Source organism: Wyeomyia smithii, chromosome 3, assembly GCF_029784165.1.
Source record: "Wyeomyia smithii strain HCP4-BCI-WySm-NY-G18 chromosome 3, ASM2978416v1, whole genome shotgun sequence".
NCBI classification, from domain to species: Eukaryota; Metazoa; Arthropoda; class Insecta; order Diptera; family Culicidae; genus Wyeomyia; species Wyeomyia smithii.
In genome coordinates, this window is record NC_073696.1 from 190,479,801 (window position 1) to 190,505,481 (window position 25,681).

The following is a 25,681-nucleotide window of genomic DNA, read 5'->3' on the forward strand; positions in this document are numbered from 1 at the left end:
CCGTTATGCACTACGTACACTACCATGGAGTAACCCGAGTGAGCTCCCTCCATACATTGATCGCTGCCGTTTACTGGATATGGACACTTTAGCAAAAAGGAGAAAAATATCGAGAGCTGTTTTTGTGGGGAAAGTTTTCGCTGGACAAATTGATGCCCCGGCCATTCTCTCTCAACTCAACATCTATGTGCCTACGAGAAGCCTGAGATCATGGAACTTTCTAGACTTGACTACCAACGTACTAACTACGGCCAGAACGAACCTATAAGGGCGATGTGTGACGTATTCAATAGATTTTTTGACTATTTTGACTTTAATGTAACCATAGACGTTTTCAAGAATAGGTTAAGACGACTCATGAAGTGCATAAGATAGTTTAAAAATGTTTCATGTGCTTGTTAGATAGCTTGTATTGCTGGAAATCTTTTTGTTAATGTCGCTCTTTGTTCTTTGCTTGTTATTGTTGGTGTATCAACATTTCATTAAGACCACTGCGGGTCAGATGGAAATAAATAACAATAATAATAATAATAATAATAATAATAATAATAATAATAATAATAATAATAATAATAATAATAATAATAATAATAATAATAATAATAATAATAATAATAATAATAATAATAATAATAATAATAATTATAATAATAGTAATAATAATAATAATAATAATAATAATAATTATAATAATAGTTATAATAATAATAATAATAATAATAATAATAATAATAATAATAATAATAATAATAATAATAATAATAATAATAATAATAATAATAATAATAATAATAATAATAATAATAATAATAATAATAATAATAATAATAATAATAATAATAATAATACATTCTGTGCCGAACACGCATCAGTACTGGACGTGTTTGGTGATCGGTCCGATAGAGTATAAAACAAAAGACGTGTGAACAAGTGTTGGCATTGTTTGCCTGGTCGAGTGAAATAAATCCGGGTTCAAGGTCGTTCCTTTGTGCAACTGTTTCGCATCGTGACTGCCAGCTGGTGCGTAAGCCGATTTGGCTGCTGGCTGGATTGTGCTACAGCAGTGGACGAGACACAAACGAGGAAAAAGAAGAAGCCATCAGTGTCAGCGAGTCGTATCGCTGTGTGGAGTGATCTCACACCTGGCTCGCTGCTGGTGGCTGTTTGGTGCTGCTGTATTGGTGCTGCTGGCTGTAACGGCTGCTACTTCGAACGATCGGACAACCAACCTTACTGGAAGGGAGAAATAAAAAGGTACGTGTTCTTGTCAGCGCTAGTGCGCTAAACATAGCGCGATGGATGTAGATCCCTCGCCTCCCGCGCCACCATCCCCGAACCCCTCTGACCCTGACCCTTCTGTTACCCCCTCCCCTGTTCATTCTTCAGTCCCCCCTCGCCCCAGGCTTTACCCAGACGGAGCCCAGGGCAGCTATACTGTTTATTTTCGGCCAAAGGCAGGACCGAAATCGAAAAAGTTGAACCTCTTGCAGATTTCTAAAGACCTGACGAAGGAGTACAAGGGCGTGACCGAAATTTCCAAGGTCCGGCCTAACAAGCTCCGTGTCGTGGTCGGTAACCTGAAAGAGGCCAACGATATAGCTTGCTCTGAGCTCTTCACACGCGAGTATCGCGTCTACATACCCGCACGAGACGTGGAGATCGACGGTGTCATAACCGATTCGAGTCTGTCCGTCGAGTGTATACTGCAAAGTGCCAAAGGGTGCTTTAAGAACAAAACGTGTCCCGAAGTAAAGGTGCTCGACTGCAAGCAATTGCGGTCAGCATCGATCATCGGTGGCAAAACAGTATACACTCCGTCAGACTCGTTTCGAGTTACGTTCGCCGGGTCTGCACTACCAAGCCACGTCTCGATCCACCGGGTTCGTCTCCCTGTGAGGCTCTACGTGCCCCGCGTCATGAACTGCCTGAATTGCAAGCAGTTAGGCCATACAGCCGCCTACTGCTGCAATAAGGCACGTTGTGGCAAGTGTGGGGAGTCTCATGCGGAAGATTCTTGCAGTGTTAACGCTGAAAAGTGTATTCACTGCGGAGAAAATCTGCATGAGCTCTCGACATGCCCGGTGTACATGCAGCGCAGGGATAAAATAAAACGGTCTCTCAAAGAGCGTTCAAAGCGTTCCTACGCTGACATGCTGAAGAAGACCGTTACCACTTCTCCCGTTACTTCGAACCCCTTCGATCTGTTGCCCTCTGAGGAAACCGATTCTGACGATTCACCAGCGGGAGCATCTTACGCCAATCCTGGGGAGTCTAGAAAGAGGAAAAGTGTTTCCTCTCCTAAACTTCCCAGAAAAGGTCCTAAGATTTCTCAAAGTGAAATGAAGGTTACAAACAAACCAAACAGTGCTGCGGAAAAACCGAAGCAAACTCCTCCTGGGCTGGCAAATTTAAAGTCCCAGAAGGAGTTCCCAGCACTGCCAGGAACATCTAAAACCCCAGTTGCTCCTTTTACACTCCCAGTTGATGAAACAAACTCTGGATTAGTGAAATTTTCTGACATTGTGGACTGGATTTTTGAAACTTTCAATGTACCCGATCCAATTAAAATTTTTCTTACAGCATTCCTCCCAACAGTTAGATCATTTTTGAAGCAGTTGACTGCCCAATGGCCTCTCCTTGCAGCGATTGTATCCTTCGATGCCTAATTCAACTGCGTATATGAAGGATTCTATCTCTGTCTTACAGTGGAATTGTAGAAGTATTTTACCAAAAATTGATTCGTTTAAAGTTTTGATAAATAAAAACAAATGCGATGCATTTTCCCTTTGTGAAACTTGGCTTACTTCAAATATTGATCTCAACTTCCATGATTTTAATATTATTCGCCTTGATCGAGACACCCCATATGGAGGAGTACTTTTAGGGATTAAAAAGTGCTATTCTTTCTATCGTATTAACCTCCCCTCGATTCCAGGCATCGAAGTTGTCGCATGTCAAATGACAATACAAGGTAAAGAGCTTTGTATTGCCTCAATATATATTCCCCCCAGAGCACAGGTTGGGCAACGGCTGCTCTTTGATTTAATAGAACTTCTTCCCTCGCCACGTTTGATTTTGGGAGACTTCAACTCTCATGGCGTGGCTTGGGGTTCCCCATACAATGATAACCGCTCCTCTTTAATCTATAACCTTTGCGATGACTTCGACATGACTATTTTAAACAACGGTGAAATGACACGTATCCCGAAACCTCCAGCGCGCCCAAGCGCTTTGGATCTATCCTTATGTTCGACGTCGCTACGGTTGGATTGCACATGGAAGGTAATCCTCGATCCTCACGGTAGCGACCATCTGCCTATTCTTATTTCAATTACTAACGGGTCAACTCGCATGCGACCAATTGACATTCCGTATGACCTCACACGAAATGTCGATTGGAAGTTATACGAGGAAATGATTTCAAAAGCGGTCGAGTCGATTCAACATCATTCACCACTTGAAGAATACAACCTCCTCGCGGGCTTGATTCTCGACGCCGCGTTGCAAGCCCAAACGAAGAAATATCCCGGCGTAACGATCAAAGAACGGCCTCCCACTCCGTGGTGGGACCAAGAGTGCTCCGATGTCTACACGCAAAGATCCGACGCGTTTAAGGCCTACCAGATGGGAGGTATACCTGGCGACTATTTACGGTATTCGGAGCTTGATACCAAGCTTAAAAGCTTGGCTAAAGCAAAGAAACGTGGATATTGGCGTCGGTTCGTGAACGAGACGTCGAGGGAGACATCGATGAGCACTCTTTGGAACACAGCCCGAAGAATGCGGAATCGCGTAACGGTCAACGAAAGCGAGGAGTCTTCAAGTAGGTGGATATTTGATTTTGCCAGGAAAGTATGTCCGGACTCTGTTCCTGAGCAAAATATTGTTCGCGATGCGTCTCCGGGCCACGACGCGATAGAATCACCTTTTACGATGGCAGAACTTTCAGTTGCCCTCCTGTCCTGTAACAATAACGCGCCTGGATTAGATAGAATCAAATTCAACTTGTTGAAGAATCTACCCGGCAATGCCAAGAGGCGCTTGTTGAACTTGTTCAATAAGTTCCTGGAGCAAAACATTGTACCGCAGGATTGGAGGCAAGTGAAGGTGATCGCCATCCAAAAACCAGGGAAACCAGCTTCTAATCACAACTCTTATAGGCCGATTGCAATGCTATCCTGTATCCGGAAATTGATGGAAAAAATGATACTCCGTCGTTTAGACCACTGGGTCGAATCAAATGGTCTACTATCAGAAACTCAATTTGGCTTCCGCCGTGCCAAAGGGACGAATGATTGTCTTGCGTTGCTTTCAACAGATATTCAGCTGGCGTATGCTCGTAAAGAACAAATGGCGTCTGCGTTCTTGGACATTAAGGGGGCTTTTGATTCCGTTTCTATTGACATTCTTTCGGGTAAACTTCACCGACAAGGATTTTCTCCAATTTTGAACAATTTTTTGCACAATTTGTTGTCCGAAAAGCACATGCATTTTACGCATGGCGATTTGGCAACTTTTCGCATTAGCTACATGGGTCTTCCCCAGGGCTCATGTTTAAGCCCCCTTCTTTACAACTTTTATGTAAATGACATCGACGAATGTCTGGCAGATTCATGCACGATAAGACAACTTGCAGACGACAGTGTAATCTCTGTTACAGGAGCCAAAGCTGCCGATTTGCAAGGACCATTGCAAGATACCTTGGACAATTTGTCTGCTTGGGCTTTACAGCTAGGTATCGAATTCTCTCCGGAGAAGACTGAGATAGTAGTTTTTTCTAGGAAGCATGAACCTGCTCAGCTTCAAACACAATTAATGGGTAAAACGATTTCTCAGGTTTTGGTACACAAATATCTTGGTGTCTGGTTCGACTCTAAAGGCACCTGGGGTTGTCACGTGAGGTATCTGATGAAAAAATGTCAACAAAGAGTGAATTTTCTTCGTACAATAACCGGACAATGGTGGGGAGCCCATCCAGGAGACCTTATAAGGCTTTACCAAACAACGATATTGTCTGTTATTGAATACGGGTGTTTCTGCTTCCGCTCCGCAGCAAACACACATTTGATCAAACTGGAGCGAATACAATATCGTTGTTTGCGTATCGCCTTAGGTTGCATGCAGTCGACCCATACGATGAGTTTGGAGGTTTTAGCTGGAGTACTACCATTGAAAAACCGCTTCTGGAGCCTGTCTTCTCGTATTCTAATCAAATGTGAGGTCTTGAACCGTCCCGTGATTGAAAATTTTGAAAGGTTAATCGAACTTAATTCTCAAACCCGTTTTATGACATTGTATTTCAATCACATGTCCCAAAATATTAACCCTTCTTCGAATATTCCAAATCGTGTCGACTTATCAAATACTTCTGATTCTACTGTGTTTTTCGATACATCCATGATAGAAGAAACTCGTGGAATCCCGGATCATTTACGCGTGCAGCAGATCCCTAAAATTTTTTCCAATAAATATCGAAACATCAACTGCGACAATATGTACTACACTGACGGATCACTTCTTGATGGGTCCACTGGCTTCGGTATCTTCAATAACAATTTAACCGTCTCCCATAAGCTCGATAATCCTGCTTCTGTTTACGTCGCAGAATTAGCTGCAATTCAGTACACCCTAGGGATTATCGAAAAAATGCCCACGGACCATTATTTCATCTTTACGGACAGTCTCAGTTCCATTGAGGCTCTCCGATCGATGAAAGATGTTAAGCACTCTCCGTATTTCCTGGGGAAAATACGGGAACATCTGAGTGCTTTATCCGAAAAATATACTCAGATTACCTTAGCGTGGGTCCCTTCTCACTGCTCGATACCGGGTAATGAGAAAGCGGACTCTTTGGCTAAGGTGGGCGCAACAAACGGTGATATTTATGAAAGACCAATTGCCTTTAATGAATTTTTCGCACTTGTACGTCAGAATACGATCATCAGTTGGCAAAATGCTTGGACCAGAGGGGAATTGGGAAGGTGGTTACATTCCATAATCCCCAAAGTATCGACGAACCCGTGGTTCAAGGGGTTGGATGTAGGTCGGGATTTCATTTGCGTGATGTCCCGGCTTATGTCCAATCACTATAGATTTGACGCGCTCCTCCGTCGTGTTGGGCTCGGGGAAAGTGGTATCTGTGCCTGTGGTGAAGGTTATCACGACATAGAGCATGTGGTTTGGTCATGCCCTGTACACCGTGACGCCAGGTCTAAATTAATAGCTTCCCTGCAGGCCGAGGGTAGGCAGCCGGCTGTTCCTGTTCGTGATGTCTTGGCGAGCCGTGACCTATCCTACATGTCCCTTATATACGTTTTCCTGAAATCCATCCACGCCCCAGTCTAGTCCCGTTCCCCTCCGTCTACACCCAACAAAACGACAAGAACACGTTTGAACCTTAAGCACAAAACCAGCAACCAGACCCCGCACAACAGAACCAGGACCCAAGGACTACGAGCCTCTGTCCCAACTCACGACATCGTGGCTCAGCAGAACGAATCCATACATGCCATTCGACGATTATCAGACGACCATTGAACAACAAAACACTGATTGGAAATCCCATGCTAGTTTTAAGTTAGACTTAATTTCAGCTCGTAGTCGGCAGCGAGGATAAAAAATTTGCTTTAGTTTTTAAGTCATCAGATATAATTGGCGCCGTTAAACATTAAATTGTATTTGTGCCGTGTCAAATAAATGTTATGTGAAGAAAAAAAAAAAAAAATAATAATAATAATAATAATAATAATAATAATAATAATAAGAACTATAAGAAGGCATACGACTCGGTACCTCACTCGTACCTCATAAGGGTACTGAAGTTGTATAAAATAGACGATGGTGTCATCAGGTTTATGCAGCACGCAATGGGAATGTGGAGCACGTCTCTCCACGTTACCGACGGAGCAACAGTGTTACGGTCTAGAACTCTCAGCATAAGGAGGGGGATTTTCCAAGGCGACACCTTCAGTCCGCTATGGTTTTGCCTCGCGATGAACCCCCTTAGCAGAGCACTCAACCGATGCAGCTATGGCTATCAATTGAAAAGTGGGACTATAAGTACAAAAGTAACCCACACCTTCTACATGGATGATTTGAAGTTGTTTGCGGAATCAAAGGAGAAGCTGCGTCATCTGTTACAGGTGGTGACAACGTTCAGTAACGATATCCGGATGGAGTTTGGTGTCGACAAATGCCGACTTGTCAACCTTCATCGAGGCAAATTAGTGGACGCCGACAGTTTCCGCATCAACGAACGAGATGAAATTCGAAGTATGGCTGAAGGTGAATCGTACAAATACTTGGGTTTCCTGCAACTGAAAGGTATTCACCACACCGCGATCAAGAAAGAGCTGCAGGAAAAGTTCTTGTATCGTGTCAGCCGTATTTTGAAGTCCTTCCTCTCAGCCGGCAACAAAACGAAAGCAATCAACACGTTTGCCGTGCCATTGTTGACATATAGCTTCGGGGTGGTCAAATGGACCAAAACGGATTTGAAGGCGATAGAACGCGCGTTGCGAGTGTCGCTCACCAAATTCCGTATGCACCACCCAAAATCAGCAACCGAAAGAGTTACCTTGCCACGTATTGAAGGAGGAAGGGGTGTCACCGATATACAAGCGCTCTGCGCTTTTCACATACAGCAGTTGTGGAGGTACTTCGTAGAAAGCCAGAATCGTCACGAAATCTACCGCACTGTTTGTGGAGCAGACCACGGGTTCAGCGCCCTGCATCTGGCGCAAGAGGACTACCAGCTGAACTGCGATGTAAAAACTACGGACGAGAAGATCGCAGCGTGGAAGCTGAAAGAGCTGCATGGGACGCACCCCCATCAGTTAGCTCAAACACATATTGATAAGGTGGCATCAAATGCGTGGCTGGTGCGAGGTGATCTCTTTATGGAGACAGAAGGTTTTATGATAGCCATCCAGGACCGGGTCATTGCGACGAAGAACTACCGTAGGTACATATTGCACGAAGAGGTGGAAGATCGATGCAGAAAGTGCAATGCGGTAGGGGAAACGATCGAACATGTCGTCGCAGGTTGTCAGGCGTTAGCAGAGGCAGCCTATCTCGGTCGACATAATGCGGTCGCCAAAATTGTGCACCAACAACTTGCACTGAAGCACAATTTGGTGAACCAGTATGTGCCCCACTACAAGTACCTGCCGAGTCCGGTTCTGGAGAATAGCTGCGTAAAATTGTACTGGGATCGCGAGATCACTACGGACGTCCTGATACGTGCCAACCGTCCCGACATTGTGGTCTACGACAAAAGGATGAAGCGGGTAACCATCATCGACATCGCTGTACCGTTAGATCGTAATGTCCAATCAACATTCTCGACCAAGATTACGAAATACCACGATTTGGCTGAGGAGTTGAGGCAGATGTGGCACCTTGAGGGTGTACGTATAGTCCCGGTAGTAATCTCTGCTACTGGACTGGTTCCCTATGCCCTTATAAATTCCCTGGAAGAGTTGGAGCTGAGAAATGAACTACACAGCATACAGAAAGCAGTGGTTCTTGGGACCTGCAACACGGTACGAAGGTTTCTGAACCACCACAACACATCCAACTAAAGCAGACGGTATTAGGATTAGGATCAAACTTGACGAATCCACCGAGCCTAACCCCTTTGGCATTCAAGATAGCCCGGGGTAGGTGAAATGTTCCAGCAATATGCTGAGAAGTGCGAAATTCGGATAATAATAATAATAATAATAATAACAATAATAATAATAATAATAATAATAATAATAATAATAAAAATAATAATAATAATAATAATAATAATAATAATAATAATAATAATAACAATATAATAATAATAATAATAATAATAATAATAATAATAATAATAATAATAATAATAATAGTAAAGAAGAAGAGGAGTACAGTGGTGGAATTGAATGCATGCCCGCTGTAGCAGTTTTCGCCCAGGATATTCGTGAGGCTACACGGTATACCAGGAACTGGGCAGCACCAGGACCTGATTTTGTGCACAATTTCAGGTATAAAAAGTTCTCCACAGTCCATGGGCGCATAGCGGATTGTTTCAACAGGGAGCTGAGAGATCCCCAAGAGCTCCCTGAATTCATCACTAAAGGGGTAACTTATCTTCTACCCAAGGACCGTAATACAGCTGACCCAGCCAAGTACGGGCCAATAACCTGTTTGTCAAGCTTGTACAAAGTGCTCTCGTCGGTAATTACTAGAAAAATACAGGATCATTGCGACGCCAACCAGGTGATGACCGAAGAACAGAAAGGCTGCCGGAAAAACACGCAAGGCTGCAAAGACCAAGTCATCATTGATGCAGTTATTGTTGGTCAGGCAAGCCGGCAACAGAGAAACCTTGGCATGGCGTACATCGACTATAAGAAGGCATACGACTCGGTACCCCATCCGTACCTCATCAAGGTACTTGAGTTGTATAAAATAGACGATGGCGTCATCAGGTTGATGCAGCACGCAATGGGGCGGTGGAATACGTCGCTCCACATTACCGACGGGGCAACGGTGTTGCGGTCCAGAACTATCAGCATAAGAAGGGGGATTTTCCAAGGCGATACCTTTAGTCCGCTTTGGTTTTGCCTTGCAATGAACCCCCTTAGCAGAGCACTCAACCGATGCAGCTATGGCAATCAATTGAGAAGTGGGACAACGAGTACAACAGTAGCCCACACTTTCTACATGGACGATCTGAAGCTGTTTGCGGAAACCAAAGAGAAACTGCAACTTCTACTGCAGCTGGTATCGACGTTCAGCAACGATATTTGTATGGAGTTTGGTATCGATAAATGTCGACTAGTCAACCTCCATCGAGGTAAAGTGGTGGACGCCGACAGTTTCCGCATCAACAAGAGAGAGGAGACACGATGTATGGTTGAAGGTGAATCGTACAAGTACCTTGGATTCCTGCAACTGAAAGGTATTCACCACACGGTGATCAAGAAAGAGCTGCAGGGTAGGTTCTTGCATCGTGTCAACAGTATATTGAATTCGCTCCTCTCCGCCGGCAACAAGATAAAGGCGATAAATACGTTTGCCGTGCCCTTGTTGACATACAGCTTCGGGGTGGTCAAGTGGACCAAAACGGATTTGGAGGCGATAGAACGAGCGTTACGAGTGTTGCTCACCAAGTACCGTTCGCACCACCCAAAATCAGCAACCGAAAGAGTCACCTTGCCACGTATTGAAGGCGGAATTGGTGTCACCGATATCCAAGCGCTATGCGTTTCCCAGATCCAGCAGTTGCGACAATATTTCAGAGAGAGCCAGAACCGTCATGATATTTATCGCACTGTTTGTCGAGCAGATCATGGATTCAGCGCCCTGCGTCTGGCGCAGGAGGAATATCAGCTGAACTGCGACCTGAAAACTGTAGAAGAGAAGGTCGCATCGTGGAAGCAGAAGGAATTGCATGGGACGCACCCCCATCAGTTAGAGCAAACGCATATTGATAAAGTGGCATCAAATACGTGGCTGGTGCGAGGTGAGCTCTTTTCGAAAACAGAAAGTTTCATGGTGGCCATCCAGGACCGGGTCGTTGCGACGAAGAACTACCGCAGGTATATATTGCACGAAAACATAGAAGACCGCTGTCGTAAGTGCAATTTAGTAGGAGAGTCGATCGAGCACGTCGTCGCAGGCTGTCAAGCGTTAGCTGAGATAGCCTATCTCGGTCGGTATAATGCGGTTGCCAAGATTGTGCACCAACAACTTGCACTGAAGCACGATCTGGTGAACCAGTATGTGCCCTGCTACAAATATCTGCCAGACCCGGTTTTGGAAAATAGCTGCATCAAACTGTACTGGGATCGCGAGATCATAACGGATGTCCTCATACGTGCCAATCACCCTGATATTGTGGTCTACGACAAAAGAATGAAACGGGTAACCATCATTGATATCGCTGTGCCGTTAGATCGTAATCTTCAGTCGACGTTCTCAACCAAGATAACGAAGTACCACGATTTGGCTGAGGAGTTGAAGCAGATGTGGCAACTTGAGGAAGTGCGTATAGTTCCAGTTATTATCTCCGCCACTGGAATAGTTCCCTGTACTCTACTGCGCTCTCTTGATGAGTTGGAACTGCGAAGAGAACTACCCAACATCCAAAAAGCGGTGATTCTTGGGACCTGCAACACAGTTCGAAGGTTTCTGAATCATCATAACTGATCCATCGAAGCAAACGACGTTAGGATGTAAGTTAACTGGTTAATGAGATCCACAGAGCCTAACCCCTTTGGCATAACAGATAGCCCGGGGTAGGTGAAATTTTCCAGCAAATCTGCTGAGAAGTGTCAAAATTCTATAATAATAATAATAATAATCTGAGTCAGAATAGCTCACTAGTTCCCAACCGTCGCCTGGACAGAACTTCAGTTTATACTCTTTAGTTGCGTTTATATACTGCAAAACTCGTTTCGCTGCCATCCAATCGCTCTTATTCGGCTCCTGCATCTTTCTACCAAGTAGCCCAACGCTAGTTGACAGATCCGCTCTAGCATTCACCGCTATATATAGAAGCGCTCCAACTAAACTACGGTATAAAGTTTTATCTTCGAATGGTTGCCTGTTATTATTCACCGATGTGTAACCAGAATCCATCGGAGTTCTCACAGGATGTGCGTTCTCCATTCCAAACTTCCTAAGCAGTTATAAGCAGGTATAAGCAGTTAGACGTAGCGTATAATAGCCATCTTCCTTTTGAATATCATGGCCCAAAAAATGCCGCACCAAACCAAGCGATATGATATCAAATCGCTCACGCAAGCGTTTAAAAACAATATCCAACTCTTGCTCCTCCGAAAATCCTAGCAGAAGATCGTCCACATACACAAGTAGGTAAACAGTGGGACGTTCGCCCTTACGAACGTAAACACATGGATCTGTGTTGCTTTGTTTAAAGCCTTGCTCGAGAAGCACTGCGTGTAGGGCCTTATTCCAACACCGCGCCGACTGTTTCAACCCGTAAATGCCTTTCTGCAACTTACACACCATCTTCTCTTTGCCAGGTACTTCGAAGCCTGGTGGCTGCCGCATGTACAGTTCCTCGTCGATAGTACCGTTTAAATACGCCGTTTTTACGTCGTACTGCTTCAGCACCAACTTTTTCTTGCCAGCAACGGCCAACATTACCCGCAGTGAAGTCTGGCGAGTTACCGGTGCAAAAACTTCGGAGTAATCCACACCAAACGTATGGGTGTAACCCTGAGCTACTATACGCGCTTTGTGTTTAACCACCCTACCAGCTTAATCTTTTTTCAATTTAAACACCCACTTCGAGCCTATAATCTTCTTCCCGATTGGCGGTTCAACTAAGTGCCATGTTTGATTCACTTTATGAGCATCGATTTCTTCACACATTGCTTTCTTCCACTCAGCTAAAGCCATCGCTTCTTAATAATCACTTGGTTCTTCGCCATGAGTAACCTGCCCGATGATATAATCGTCAAATCTTCTCGGTAGTACATTTCGCGTATTTCGCTAACTTCTTCCTAAAGGCTCTTCAAAACCTAAAAAATCGCTTTCATCCGCATCTTCGTACAAAGAAACTGCATCACTTTCATCCGGCTCTTCTGCCGAATTGTCGCCCTTATTCATTATTTCTATCACTTCACTTTCTGCGTCACACTCAGTCTCCTTAGACGTTTTCTGATTCTCCTGCAGTTCAGATCCATTACTCAACTCAATGAATCGCGCATCACGGCTTATGATGATGCCGTCCGTATCTTTGTCTAAAAAACGATAGCCCTTGTGACAGCTAGAATATCCCAGAAAAATCAACTTCTTGGCTTTGGGATCAAATTTCTTACGCTTCGCATCTGGAATATGCACATAGGCAGCACACCCAAAAAAACCGCAGCCTGGAAAGGTCCGGTTTAACACCAGTTCATAGTTCAAATGGCGTTTGATCAACAACTCTCGAGGGTAGCCGGTTTTGTACAAAAGTGGCTGTCAACACTGCTTCTCCCCAAAAGCATTTTGGCAAATTTGCGTCCAGCAGCATACAGTTCGCCATCTCCTGAAGCGTTCTGTTCTTGCGCTCTGCAATGCCATTCGACTGAGGCGTGTACGGAGTTGTAAATTGCGCCTCAATACCTTCAGCTTTATAGAACGCTTGAAGTTCATGGCCAATATACTCACCACCGCCGTCAGATCGCACAATTTTAGGTTTTCTACCAAACGCTGTTTCGACTCAACGAACGTACTCCTTTATTTTATCTGCTGCCTCACTTTTCACCTGCAACAAGTAGACCACACAAAACCGACTATAGTCGTCTATCATAGTCATGAAATACTTATTCCCACTAGGTGTTGGATTTTCCATAGGTCCACAAAGATCCGTGTGGATAATATCAAGGGGTTGTTTGGATTTGCGCTCAGCTACTTGCGGAAAAGGTTTTCTACTAAACTTTCCTTTCAGACATCACTCGCACACTATTTGCTCCCCGCAATCTTTTATCTCAATACCGCTAACAAGATCTTTGCCCTGGATAACACTCATGATATCCATGCTCCGGTGGCCAAGCCGTCGGTGCCTGGTGTGCTGACACTGTTCACTGTGATTTCCCGTCACCGTCATACAATGTTCTGTCGTTTTAAGTTTATACTGGTTACCATATGTTTCACCAACTGCCACGACGTCACCATTCACGGAAGTGATATGGCACACGTTAGATTTGAAAACGACATCGAAACCCTTAATCGCCATTTTTCGAACAGAAATCAGTCCACCTTCTAAGGCAGGTACATACAAAACGTACTCTAGCGTTATTGCAATACGCTGCCCGTTTCCGTTTACTCCAAAAACAATTCCACTTCCGCAACCAGTAGATTTTGTTACAAAACCGTCAGCTAGTGTGACATCTACCACTACGTCGCTTTTGAAGTTCGTGAAGAAACTTCTATCATTTGTCATGTGGCATGTAAAACCACTGTCGATTGTCCATACTTCAGGAATCACTTCCCCAGCAACAAAGCATACCGCACCACAAACAACACCTTCTTTTGCTTTTGCTTGCTGCCCTGCTTGTTTCACCACAGCTTGCTTCGCTTGCTGCTCCCAAACGACCTTTTTCGGTTGTTCTGCTTTGCTGTTCTTTGCGGACAGAAATTTGCGGCAATTCTTCCTAAAGTGGCCCACCTGATGACAGAAGAAGCACCTCTTTTCAACTCTCGGTGTAACTTCTGTTCTCAGGGCCTTTTCCACTCTGCCACCGTCTTGATGGTTTCGCTTTTAATACTCGTCACGCAATCTTCCTACCACAAAATCTATTGTCAAATCAGTTTGCGGTCGATTTTCTAATGACGTCACAAAACTATTATATGAAGGGGGCAAACTACGCAGCATCATAATAATCCGTAGAAGCTCTCCCAGCTCGATTCCGGCATTATCGAGTCGTTCATAAAGATTTTCGATCTGATCAATATATTCTTCAACGTCACCACCTTCACCAAGCTTCAACCCACACAATTGTTGGAGAAGCATCACTTGATTTCCGATTGTCGCTTTTTCGTGGTAGGTTTGGAGGTTTTCCCACATCTCCCGCGCAGTTGCGGCCTTTTTGACGAAACGCAACTGGCTGTCTTCCACGAATAACGAGACAGTCGCACGAGCCTTGCGGTCATTTTTCTTCCCCTGTTCGAAACTCGGGTCAACCTCTTCTGGTTTGACCTTCTCAATCACATCAAAAATGTCCTCACGCTCAAGAAACATTTTCATGCGATATTTCCATGAGCCGTAATTCGTGCCATTTAATTTTGCGAAGGTTACCTTCACGCTATCCGCCATCTTACAACTTTTGTATCACTAACGCACGTGTCTTCGGAATTTCCGACAAACCGATTTCCCTTCCTTCCGATACTGTGCCAAATATCCTGATGAGTGGTACAGCAACACAGTCCGTGGGAAAACTCGGATAAGAGAGGGAAAAACTCGGGAATAAATGAATAACGCGGTACTTTCAAGGAAACAAAAGATAAACGTTTTATTAGCGTGTTAACTCTGCTTTAGTATAATCGAGAATGAGCACAAAAAGAACAAAGGTTATAAATTGCAGTGTTGCTAAACCGCAGAAACAAATTGTCCCCAAATGGGGGTGACTCACAACTAGTCATTACACTTCCACAGTTTTTTCGTACCGTGCTGGATCGAAACCCGTACAGTATCGAAATCCGTACACCTTGATGTTTTTCTTCAGTTTTAAGCATTATAAAAGTGAAAATTCATATGATAGTTACATGTACATATCCGTTGAGTTGTTGACCTTCTGTTAAGTTAAACTATGCGCCGGTAGGCCATGAAATAAAAATATTAAAAATGAAAAATCAATCGTGTATCGGTTTCAGTTGTCATTTCGTTGTATCGTTAGAGAATTTACTAAGGAAACGTTCTTCAGATAAAAACGATTTTCAAGTGGGATATAAGTGTTTTACTCTGTGAAACTTTTTAAAATTGATGGAAAAGGTAAGTCTTTGTCATTTCCGAGCTGTATATTGTCTAATAAATAGTGTAAGTTAAATTTATTCAACAAAAACTGTGCCGTACGGATTTTGATTCTCGTTATTTGCTTGAATCGAAATCCGTACAGCGTGTGTATCATGCATATATTGTTGAACTTTCTTCTTGTTTTCAGCATGTAATGGAAGAAAACAAGTATAAATATACGGCAAACAATTTTAAACGAGCTGTGACTGAGGTGCGCAAGGGAAAGTCGTACCGGGAAGCTTCGAGAGGTTCCGGCGTTCCGGCTACTACGAAACGCTACGAAAATTGCACTATTTCAGCTGATATCAAAAATTAGAAAACCGTGTGAAACTTTTGGAGCCAGTTGATCCACAAAATATACTTATTCGGTAATTGAAAGATAAATTATAAATAAAAGATGTTCATTTTTGTACTTCTTCATCTATACGGAGTTTGATTTATTGTTGTATGGACTCTGATCCAGTCTATATCGCGTGTGTGCGGATTTCGATTCAAAAGTGTACGGGTTTTGATTCAGAAAAAAAACTGTGTACGGATTTCGATCCAAAACATGTTCTATGTAAACATGATTTTTTCGAGTTTCGGAGTGATTTTAATCATTTTGCTGGAAAATAGTGATAAAATATAAGTAGATCTATAACTAAACATGTTTAAAGCAATATGTGATTTCTTGATTTTATATTGACCGTCGAAGATTATCATGTCCTTAGGTGTACGGATTTCGATCCAGCACGGTATTGTATTTATTTCTCAAAGGAAATCAACAATCATCGACAACTTTTCATAATCTTTACACTCTTCGTAGTGCGTTTTAACTTGTGTAAATAAATTACCCTTTAGCTTTTTCTTGAAAATTTGAACCAGATTTTAGAAGGAACTGCAATGCCTACTTAGCTCCTTTTCTCGCTTCCAAAGCTTCCGTCCTCACTTCTTATAAAATATATACTAAATTGTACGTTGAACCTAGATTTGCGAAGAGTGAGAAAAATTTTCAGCATTCGGGAGCCAAGCATTGTAGTAAAATCTGATCCCACAGTGTGCAAATGTAAAACAATTAACGATGCAGATATTTTGAAAAGCTTTGCCAAAGATGTATAGACCTATTTACGTACGTATGTGTTAGTGCCACCCGTTGAGAAAAACACAAATAAATCACTGTTTTGTTTGCAATGCTACGTTTTTAACAGCTGGAAAATTTTCAGTTGAACACTTTTTTTATGTTTTAAATTTGTGACCCGGAATCTAAAGTAGCTGGTGAACGTGATTGGCAAAATAAGAAAAAAGTGTTGAAGCAACTCTACATGGCTATACACGTTTACTAGTGTGCGCAGTTGAAAGGTCACTTATCTCTATGAATGATACAATATGCCAATGTAAGATATAAATATTGCTTTCTAATTTAAGACTAGGTGCAAACAGAGTATCCATGGTTTTCCACTTCTCGTTATCGCAGCAAGATTCAAAAAGTCTTTATTTCGGATTTTTTCATACAGCCTAGGCTTTCGAAAAGAATAATGTTCTCGCCTACACTCTGAAAATCCAAAATTCTCAAAGATTGTGGAGAACTTTCATTTCCAGATAATGCATTTGAGATAGAAATAAATTGACAACTTTCATCAATAGCTAAATTTTTTCCTGTATAATTCTGAACTATATTTCGAGAGCAGGTTTGTTGAAGTTTGCTTCCATTTCTAAAAAAAACTTGATGCTGATTCTTAAATCTAGGTCCTACGATTTCTGAAAATAGAGCGAATAAGTAAAACCGCATTAAACTAACATACATATTTGCTGTTCTAGTGTGAAATCAGATGTTTTCTATTACTCCCCACGTTCGATTATTTCAAAAAAAAAAAATTATTGCTTATAGCCAGTGATCGAAAGTCTAGCCAGTAATCGAAAAATAAGACTCATGTACTCCAGTTGTAACATTCATATTATTTGCGAAAACCACGTCAAGCTTTAATTCAATGATCGTCTTTGGTTAACTCTCTGAAAACTGTCTTTTAAATTTATTTCATTCATTATTGAAATTGGACTTACGTTGGTATACGATTTGTAATTGACTGGCCTAATATGTATAAAGTAATAGTTAGTATAACAAAGGTTTCTGCACCACTAGGTGGATTAATTCAGGTTTTGTGAATAAAATCTCAAGTTTTAGCAATCAGATACTTTTGATTGTTCCACAAATGTCTTTCCTGAACGTTAACAAACATTTTCATGTAAAAAAAACCTACATGTCATCGATTATTTTTTTGATTTGCACGATTTAAAATGATGGTGGTGACTGTACTCCACTGCGACGGAGGCAGTAACATTATTAAGATCAAGCGTTACGGAATTCCATTTTTGTATAGTAGATTATTATCACAAAAGTTCACACCGTTGAACAACGTTATGCTATTTTTCTAACAAAAAAAAAAACATGTAAATTCGTTTGTACAGAATAAAGATGCGACGATGATGCCATCTGTATGATGAAAACCCCGTGTGATTAGGTAAAAACATACGAAAAGGACTAATGCTACACAGGTTTCATTTTGCTCATCTTGATCTTGAAGAAAAAACAATTTTCACCTCTCTTAACAACTATGAGCTTTCATTCAATGCGCTTCACACCATCTGCTGTAGAGATAGCGCTGAGTAATAGTTTAACTTGCAAATAAGCGCACTAAATTTGACGGAGCAGAAGCTCAGTGAGATAAATTGCTCGGCAAACAACTGAGAATTGCGTAATCGTAACGCAAGATAAAGTATAAAATCTAACATTCTGCAGAATACGCACCCATGGTGAGTTTTGAATCTTCCTATAATATCAAATTCAAAATCGATCAGGATGTGGCTTCAATGTGAATGTTTTGTTCTTTGGCCAACTTATCTTTTAGTAACGGAGAAACTAACGAAAACATCTCCCTCTGAAACTGATAGAGGAAACAATTGTTTCCGCCTCGCATGCGATGATTTGAAGTGGAAATGAACTCTGCGACTAAAATACTTAACTACTAAATGTGGTTAGTTGCTCACTCTGTGTGAGAGAAATTCTAGTTTTCCAAGGCGTTTGACGAGTAGAAGAGGAAATGTGTGTGAGCAAAAAGCAAAAAAGGGATGAAGCATTGCGGGCAGCGCGGCGTAGATGATAGAATGAGGTAATTCGAAAAAGAGGACGGACTGCGCTGCACATTGTTTGAAGGTATACAGACAAACGTTGTACCTACCTCTATAGATTTGTTTCACTTCTACGGATACACGGATCTGTAGATAAAATCGACGAACTTTTCTAAATATCTACGGTAATCTACAGATTTTTTGAATATCTTAAAAAACATAAGCATTTTTCAGTGCATGTTGCTTTTATTCAACTTCAAAGAGAATTCGCAAGCGTTTCGACCCCTATTTTTCCCAATTTAAGCCAAACATATCACTGTACGCATATGTTAGCTGCTGAAAACTAACATCTCTGGCGCGAAGGTACATTATATTTTCGTCACGTGAAAAGACCGCCAACTAGTATATTGTAACGGTAGCACCAAAGACAAGCGGTAAAGCAGCCAACTGAGACTTTCTTACATTTGATGATGCCAGGAGAGGAAGCCAAGCATGTTAGGTCCGAAACTAAGCTGTTACAAATTACAGCCAAGGCCTCCACACTTCACAGCCCCCATAAAAGTTCACTTCTCATGACTCATGACTAAATACAGAAAAAATAAAAATCTCCTCTAAGGTAAAACCGTATTGAAGCCACAAATAGCTGATTTCGAGCCACCACTTCGAATTTTCAAAGGCAAAAGATTCAGCAATACTTAATAACGCTTCAGAGGGAACGCGTTAACTATATCTAAGCTTTGTTTTTTTTTTAAAACTCGAAGTAATGGCTCTAAGGCCATTTGTGGCTTCAAGATCGTTTCACCTAGAAATAACTGAAATTTCGATAGAACTACTTGACACAATTCTTTTGTAACCTTCCTTCAACTCATATTTTTGTATCAAATATTCCTTTACTAGATTTTAACAACTGATAAGTGCCCCCCACAACCCTAAATCCGGCCCTGGTTACCAGCAATAACAAGAAAACGAGAATCATTACACGTCTTATGAAAATGAATATAAGCATAAGCGACCAGAAAATTAACAAACTTGCCGGATTTTACTCTTGTGCTAACACCAATCATTTATTTGAAGTTGTAAAATAGCGTGGGTGGGAATTCAATTCCACCTCAAAAGTTCCACGCTTTGAGAGCGGAAATCATTTCAAGAATAACTCATTTTATTGAAATTAGCAAATTTTTGGGGAGTAGCAAAAAAATCATAACTACTTCAATTGAAAAGTTTTGAGGTGGTAAAAGGTGACATTGTTGTGTCACACTAGTCAGTGTTGTCGAATCAAGGCCACGATGATGTCTAGTAGTAATTAAAGCCAAGAGTTGTCACATATAATATTGAATGAATATCAGAAGTGGATTCATTCCAGCAATCCACGAAAAAAATGAGAGTGGTAAGTGTAGAGATCAATATGTTTTATTATGAGCTGTACATCCGGTTTCAGATGAAAAATCAATACTGCGAAACGGTAGCGATTCAACGCGATAAAGCTGATTGAAAACTGCTATACTACAGATAGAGTCAAGAAAGAGTGATTCTACAGCATGACAAAACTTGACCTCACGCTGCTAAGGTCGTTGGAACCTGCTTGAAAATGTTTCTTTAGGAAGTGCTATGCCGCCCAATAGATTCCCTGGATACTGTGCTATCCGTTCAAATCACTTTTTCCGTTCGATGACATATGGTTTGTTTTGTGGGTAGTGTCAAAAGATGAACAATGGCTCATTTGGCATAACCGCTAAAAAGTCAAGAGATTTATTAGGCTTAACGTTAAATAAAGTAATCATAGACCGAAATGGTTCTGTCATTAACCTATTAGCAAGCAAATCGCAATCACATATACAACAAAATTCGCTCTGCAGCCACTTCAGCGCCCTTCTACATAAAGTTTCTCGACATAATAATTCATCCCATTGTTTTTTATCAGTTTCGTGGGAAACAATGAGATCTCTAATGAGCAATATAACTCTTTAGTTATTTTCTCATCGTTCGGCCAACAAATTCCAACCATTTCTAGGCAGTGCGAACGCAATTTTCCTTTCATCCCCCCCGTCCTTCTGAATGCTCAGTCGAAAGGTCCGAGAGAGTTAAAATCCTACAAAAAAAGTAGTTCCGAATAGCATTCTTTACCGGCGCTCATATTTCTTTACCCCTCTGCCTTCTGTTAATTTCGTGAAATCTCCCAAAGGCGTTCACCCCTCATTGGCGCGCACAATGTCGACTATCATATAGGTACGGTACGTGACCATGCTTCTTTAGGCAACCCGAATTCATTAGCCACCAGTCCAGCGGCGTAATTAATTCCGCAGTATGCCCTCATCATTTACCGTTCCCATGTCTCCACCCTCCCTCCAGGTAAAATTGATTCGATTTCCTCCAGTTGCCGTGCCAACCCCAAGCTCTAAGAAGTTGGCTGTGTTGCGGTAGATTACCTCTCTATATATACACACTTAGTCTTGCTGCCCCGTACGCAGCGAAGCTTTTTGCGGAGGAGAATTTCACATTTCATTTGCAAGCTACATTGTGCTATTTCAAATAAATTACCCCTTTTTTCGCTCGGGCACACTAAGTGCTCCAAATTTCTCGACCAACGGTGCAATAATTAGAATCTAAAATGAAAAAAAACGGAAATGGTTATAGTCCTTTTATGCAATTATGATATGGTATTGCCTGGGTGTGGGAGTGGCCACTTTTTGAGTCTGTTTACTAAAGTAATCGCATTCAAATCGATGAATAGAATTATCCTGCAGACATTACAGAATAGATCTCTGTGAAACGATGTCGAAACCTCCAGTTTTTTGTGATTCGCGAAGAAAATGAATCAAGTGACAAGCAAGTAAAACTCGCCTGAGGTAGCAGACAACTATAATTATATGATGTACCTACGTACTTGAAATCCTTTCATAAAATAGTCGGCTGTCCGGATTTAATGATATGATGTGAATAATAAAAATGTGCTTGCCTCAGGTGTGCAAATAATTAAGCCCTTGTTAAGTACCATAACATATTGTGTCATGTCAAATATTGAAACATCATCGTAAAAAAGTAACTGCATATTTTATTCCATATGGCATATTATCAGTATCTAGCGTACCTACTGATGAAAAATAGGCCCCAGTATAGTCCTCAACCGTGTATTCAGCAATTGCTAGCAGCTTTATTACGGGTGAACAAGAGCTGATGAACCCCGTGGGATCTTAATCGTAAGTTGCTAGATGAAAAATCTTACTTCGAGCGTCCTTTTGTGCGCTGACAAGTAAAGCACGAGTAAAACCTATATGCCACATATCGCTACCGGAACTTGACCTTCTGTTTATTATACACAGACCTCAGGGCTAACTTATATTTTTACACCACAATTACTGTTATATAGATTCAACAGCTATGAGTTAATTATTCATTTTAAAAATTATTGCCAACATGTATGGTTGATAAAACCCTTCTGACATAGGACAATCTGACAACAAAAATTAAAACACGACATATACTAACATCATTGTATGTTGGAAACAATGCCGATACAAAAGGTTATGATCACATGGCTATATCGTCACTAAAACAGAACAAGGAATCATTGACAGAAGAAAATATTAAAACAAAATTAGTAACTGATTACCATCCACAGGTGATTAACTACTCTTCAGGTTGCTTTAGTTACCCGGCAGATACTAGCTTTTAGGGTGGCAGAGTACTTTCACCGGACTTTCGCATTCTTGCTAGGACAAAAAGGAAAACAAAACAAGCAGATAAAGTGGGCCCGCGTTTATTGTTGCAATCCTCCTTATCTCTGCCAGCAGAAAATAGAAGACGATGGTGGGTCCCCATTGGCTGTTCACGACGGGTTGTTGACTAAACAGCAGCTCCTGCATTGGTTTTCAGTAATTTTTTGATCCATTTCAATTAACCTGGGGTAATAATGTGTTTAATCGTAACTGGAGAAGATCAAATCAGAATTATTTTTCTCGAAGTGATTCGAATGGTAAGGTAAACTCGTTACCTGCCCAATTTTATAAAAGTATCTTGAAGCAATTTCCACAGCTTTCCAATAATGGTGTCTTATCGAAAATCGCTGGTTGCGAACTTGCTCAAAACACGTTTTTCGATAATATCCAGTATGGCGGCCAATTTTTTTTCTACTTCAAATGTAAGCTCTACCATTCCTTTTAAAACAACATACTGCTAGTAGAGGGTTTAATGACAAATTCAAGAGAAATAAATCAATAAAAACATCATGAATTGCTCAAAAAACAACTTTTTTAAACCCGTTTGACTGCTTGGTGCCCGAGTCATCAGTGGACGGTTTCAGCGATAATTGCAGAGGCATTACGGTGTTGCTGCCGAAAATTGCTGCCAGCCTATTCAAAATAAACCAATTTTTATTTGCATTTGAAAGACACCAGAATTGTATCAAATACTCATAATATAGCTTAAGACGTGTTTTTGAAAATTGTTCAACCCATCAGTATACTAAATAACAAGATTTCAAGCTTATTTCTGTCACCCACTAGTCTAACATAGAGAATCTATATATCATGGAAACGGCATGTCCTCCGTGCATCGCTCGTCATATAAAGCAGCACACAAAGTGTACAAGAAAAAGCTCTACCAAAGAGTAAACATTCCAAACCGGAACGTTTGATGCAGTCTGCCCTCCTTTTGCCGGTTGTATTTTACAAACACACAAGCCGAGAGAAATATGCAGCAAAAAAAAAAGCCTGAACTTAACAGAATTTGCATCTCTCGTAACGTCAGCGCACACGATGTGGAAGGCTATCGGTATTTGCATATATTTTCCTGCCGAATAGCCCGCTGCAAGGACGTTGCCAGTAATCCCCATCCCCCCTCTGTTTGGGGATGCAGTTCAATACAATGGAAGCCCGAGGCGGAAGCTTAGCGGCCCCTGGCTTGGAATTCTGGCTACGTGTCTGGCCTTGTGTACAACTATTCTTTTCTATCGCACCAGTTCCGGGAAAGTCTGATCATCCGGTCACCATCCGGGACTTTGCAGGTTAGTTTCTGCTTGTATGTAAAATTATGCAGCCAGCACCGATGATGCAATAAAAGACTCATCTGCGTTTGGATAATGCACAAATCATACAAAGTTTACTCCAGTGAACAACATTGTGACGCTTCCACGACTGCAAATACCTGTGTAAGCTATTTACACTGCATAAGCGAATGTTGGTGTTACGAACTCAAACGGAACGGCACCGATCAGTTGTTACCGTGTACGAACGATATAAACGAAGTGTTTTATTTTGTCACTAGAACATAGGAGAAGTCCTTCATATCACATTCATCTATTGTAAATGGTTGTGTCTGAAATCTAGAACTAAATAGAAAAAAAACGCAAAACCATATATAAAACAAACTACACGCAAAAGTGGGATGGTGCGAATCCTCAGCAATATCGTGCGAAATTTCCGCAACTTTTGATTAGGTTTGCAACTTGAATAACAAATCAGTCTCATTTATGCTGCATCGATTGTGTTAACATACAATCATGCTTTTCTCTTGTTTTTTTTTCTTGCTTGTTTTCCGTCGGTCTAGTTCCGCCACTGTTGTGGCCAATCACCGACGCCCAGGGAGGCGACTCCACACCCAGGACCCTAACTCACGACCCGTTTATTAACGGACCGGCGTCAACGGCTTTACTTCCTCATGCGATGGAAGGCGTGATCTCAGAGATTTTTCGCCTCAGAAAATCTCCCGGTGTCGGCTAGGATTGAATCTAGACCAGTTGGGTTGGTTGTGAGTGGATCACGCCACCTCACAACCATCGACACCTATGTCGGCGGTTGGATTCGAACCCTGGCGTCGAGGGTGGTTGGCGGAGACGTTACCAACCACACTAGGCCCCCGGCTTTTCTCTTGTTTTGATTGACAAAAATTACTGAATTAACTTAATATATACCAGTCATTTGTTAGCATGTTTGTACATGTTTTAGTGAAAGTTTTGGAAACCATTGTTCCATCTGATAACGGCCAACGATGTGTAAACATTGCAGCCTCCCGTGGTATGGTAGTCAGAGGTATTCTCCTTTCGCGAAGACATTCAGAACTGCTCTATTCTGTCCTGCCGACGTAGACGCGCAGAGATAATTCACGTCGATTTTCTCTTACTTGTCGACGTAATGATTGCCTATTAAATGAAAATTTGCAAAGTTCCATGCAACCAAAGCCTTCAAAATCAAGGACATGCCGATATACATATTAACCAAAATAAAGTCTTTAATTTTCTGACGAAATTTCTAACTAGTCATATTAGAATATGATACATAGAACATCTGCTCAAAAGCTAAATAAATCGAAATATTGAAGCTTAAGATTCCAGTTAGCAGCAAAACCCATATTCTAAACTCTCACAAACCACACTAAGTCTTTTCAGGTGAAAACAACTCATGTTAATAGAACCCTGCGTAGAGCAAACTCGTGCATGAGTATCTTTTTGTTAAACGCCGCGATATTATGTGAACGACTTCTCCTGAGAATGCCCTCGCAATAATTTTATTACTTTACTACAATACTAATCACTGATTCCTGACGCACTCCCAAAACATCAGTCACCTGTTAAACACAAGTAAATCAAGTTCAAAATTTTTCTTCAAACCTCTTGGTCACCTTGCACCTGTACACAACACCACTACCAGAGAATGCAACAAACCTCGACGTACGTTTAGAGAAAAATAAGACTTACAAGTCGTCGATAAATTACTCTAACCCATCTGCGCTCTTTGTTACTGTTATACTGTCGGTATCCATCTATTGTAATATGTTATAAACAAATCTTCTCTAAACAGTCACACTCTATGCTTTCCAGATGATAAAGTAAACTATGTAAGGAAAGGGTAGGGATACCATCTGGTCGAAGTTAGAAATCAGGACGCCTTTCTTTCGGCACAATTTTGATCCAAGATATTTCTAATCTTCAAGGTATATAAATTATTATAACACATTACATGTGATTTGCAGTTCACAAAAAAATCCTACATACAAATTTACCGGCAAAGCTAAATGCCACCACGGGTCAGCGCGTAGCGAATGTCGAGGTCATGCAATATGTACGTGACCACTGACAGTACC

General features: G+C 41.6%; 2 protein-coding genes across 8 annotated transcripts in view; one reads left to right on the forward strand and one right to left on the reverse strand.

The window, feature by feature from the left end:
- The window catches only part of LOC129733224 (ras-specific guanine nucleotide-releasing factor 2-like), a 502,518-nt gene that overhangs the window by 87,202 nt on the left and 389,635 nt on the right, over window positions 1–25,681 (reverse strand). The window lies entirely within an intron of this gene.
- LOC129728943 (uncharacterized) lies at window positions 7,086–8,582 on the forward strand. The gene has a single exon (XM_055687420.1). The coding sequence runs from the start codon at window positions 7,086–7,088 to the stop codon at window positions 8,580–8,582; it is 1,497 nt and encodes a 498-aa protein (XP_055543395.1).

What these genes read in the sequence shown, in the direction of transcription:
- LOC129728943 (XM_055687420.1), top strand. Translation starts at nt 7,086, where the DNA reads ATGGATGATTTGAAGTTGTTTGCGGAATCAAAGGAGAAGCTGCGTCAT.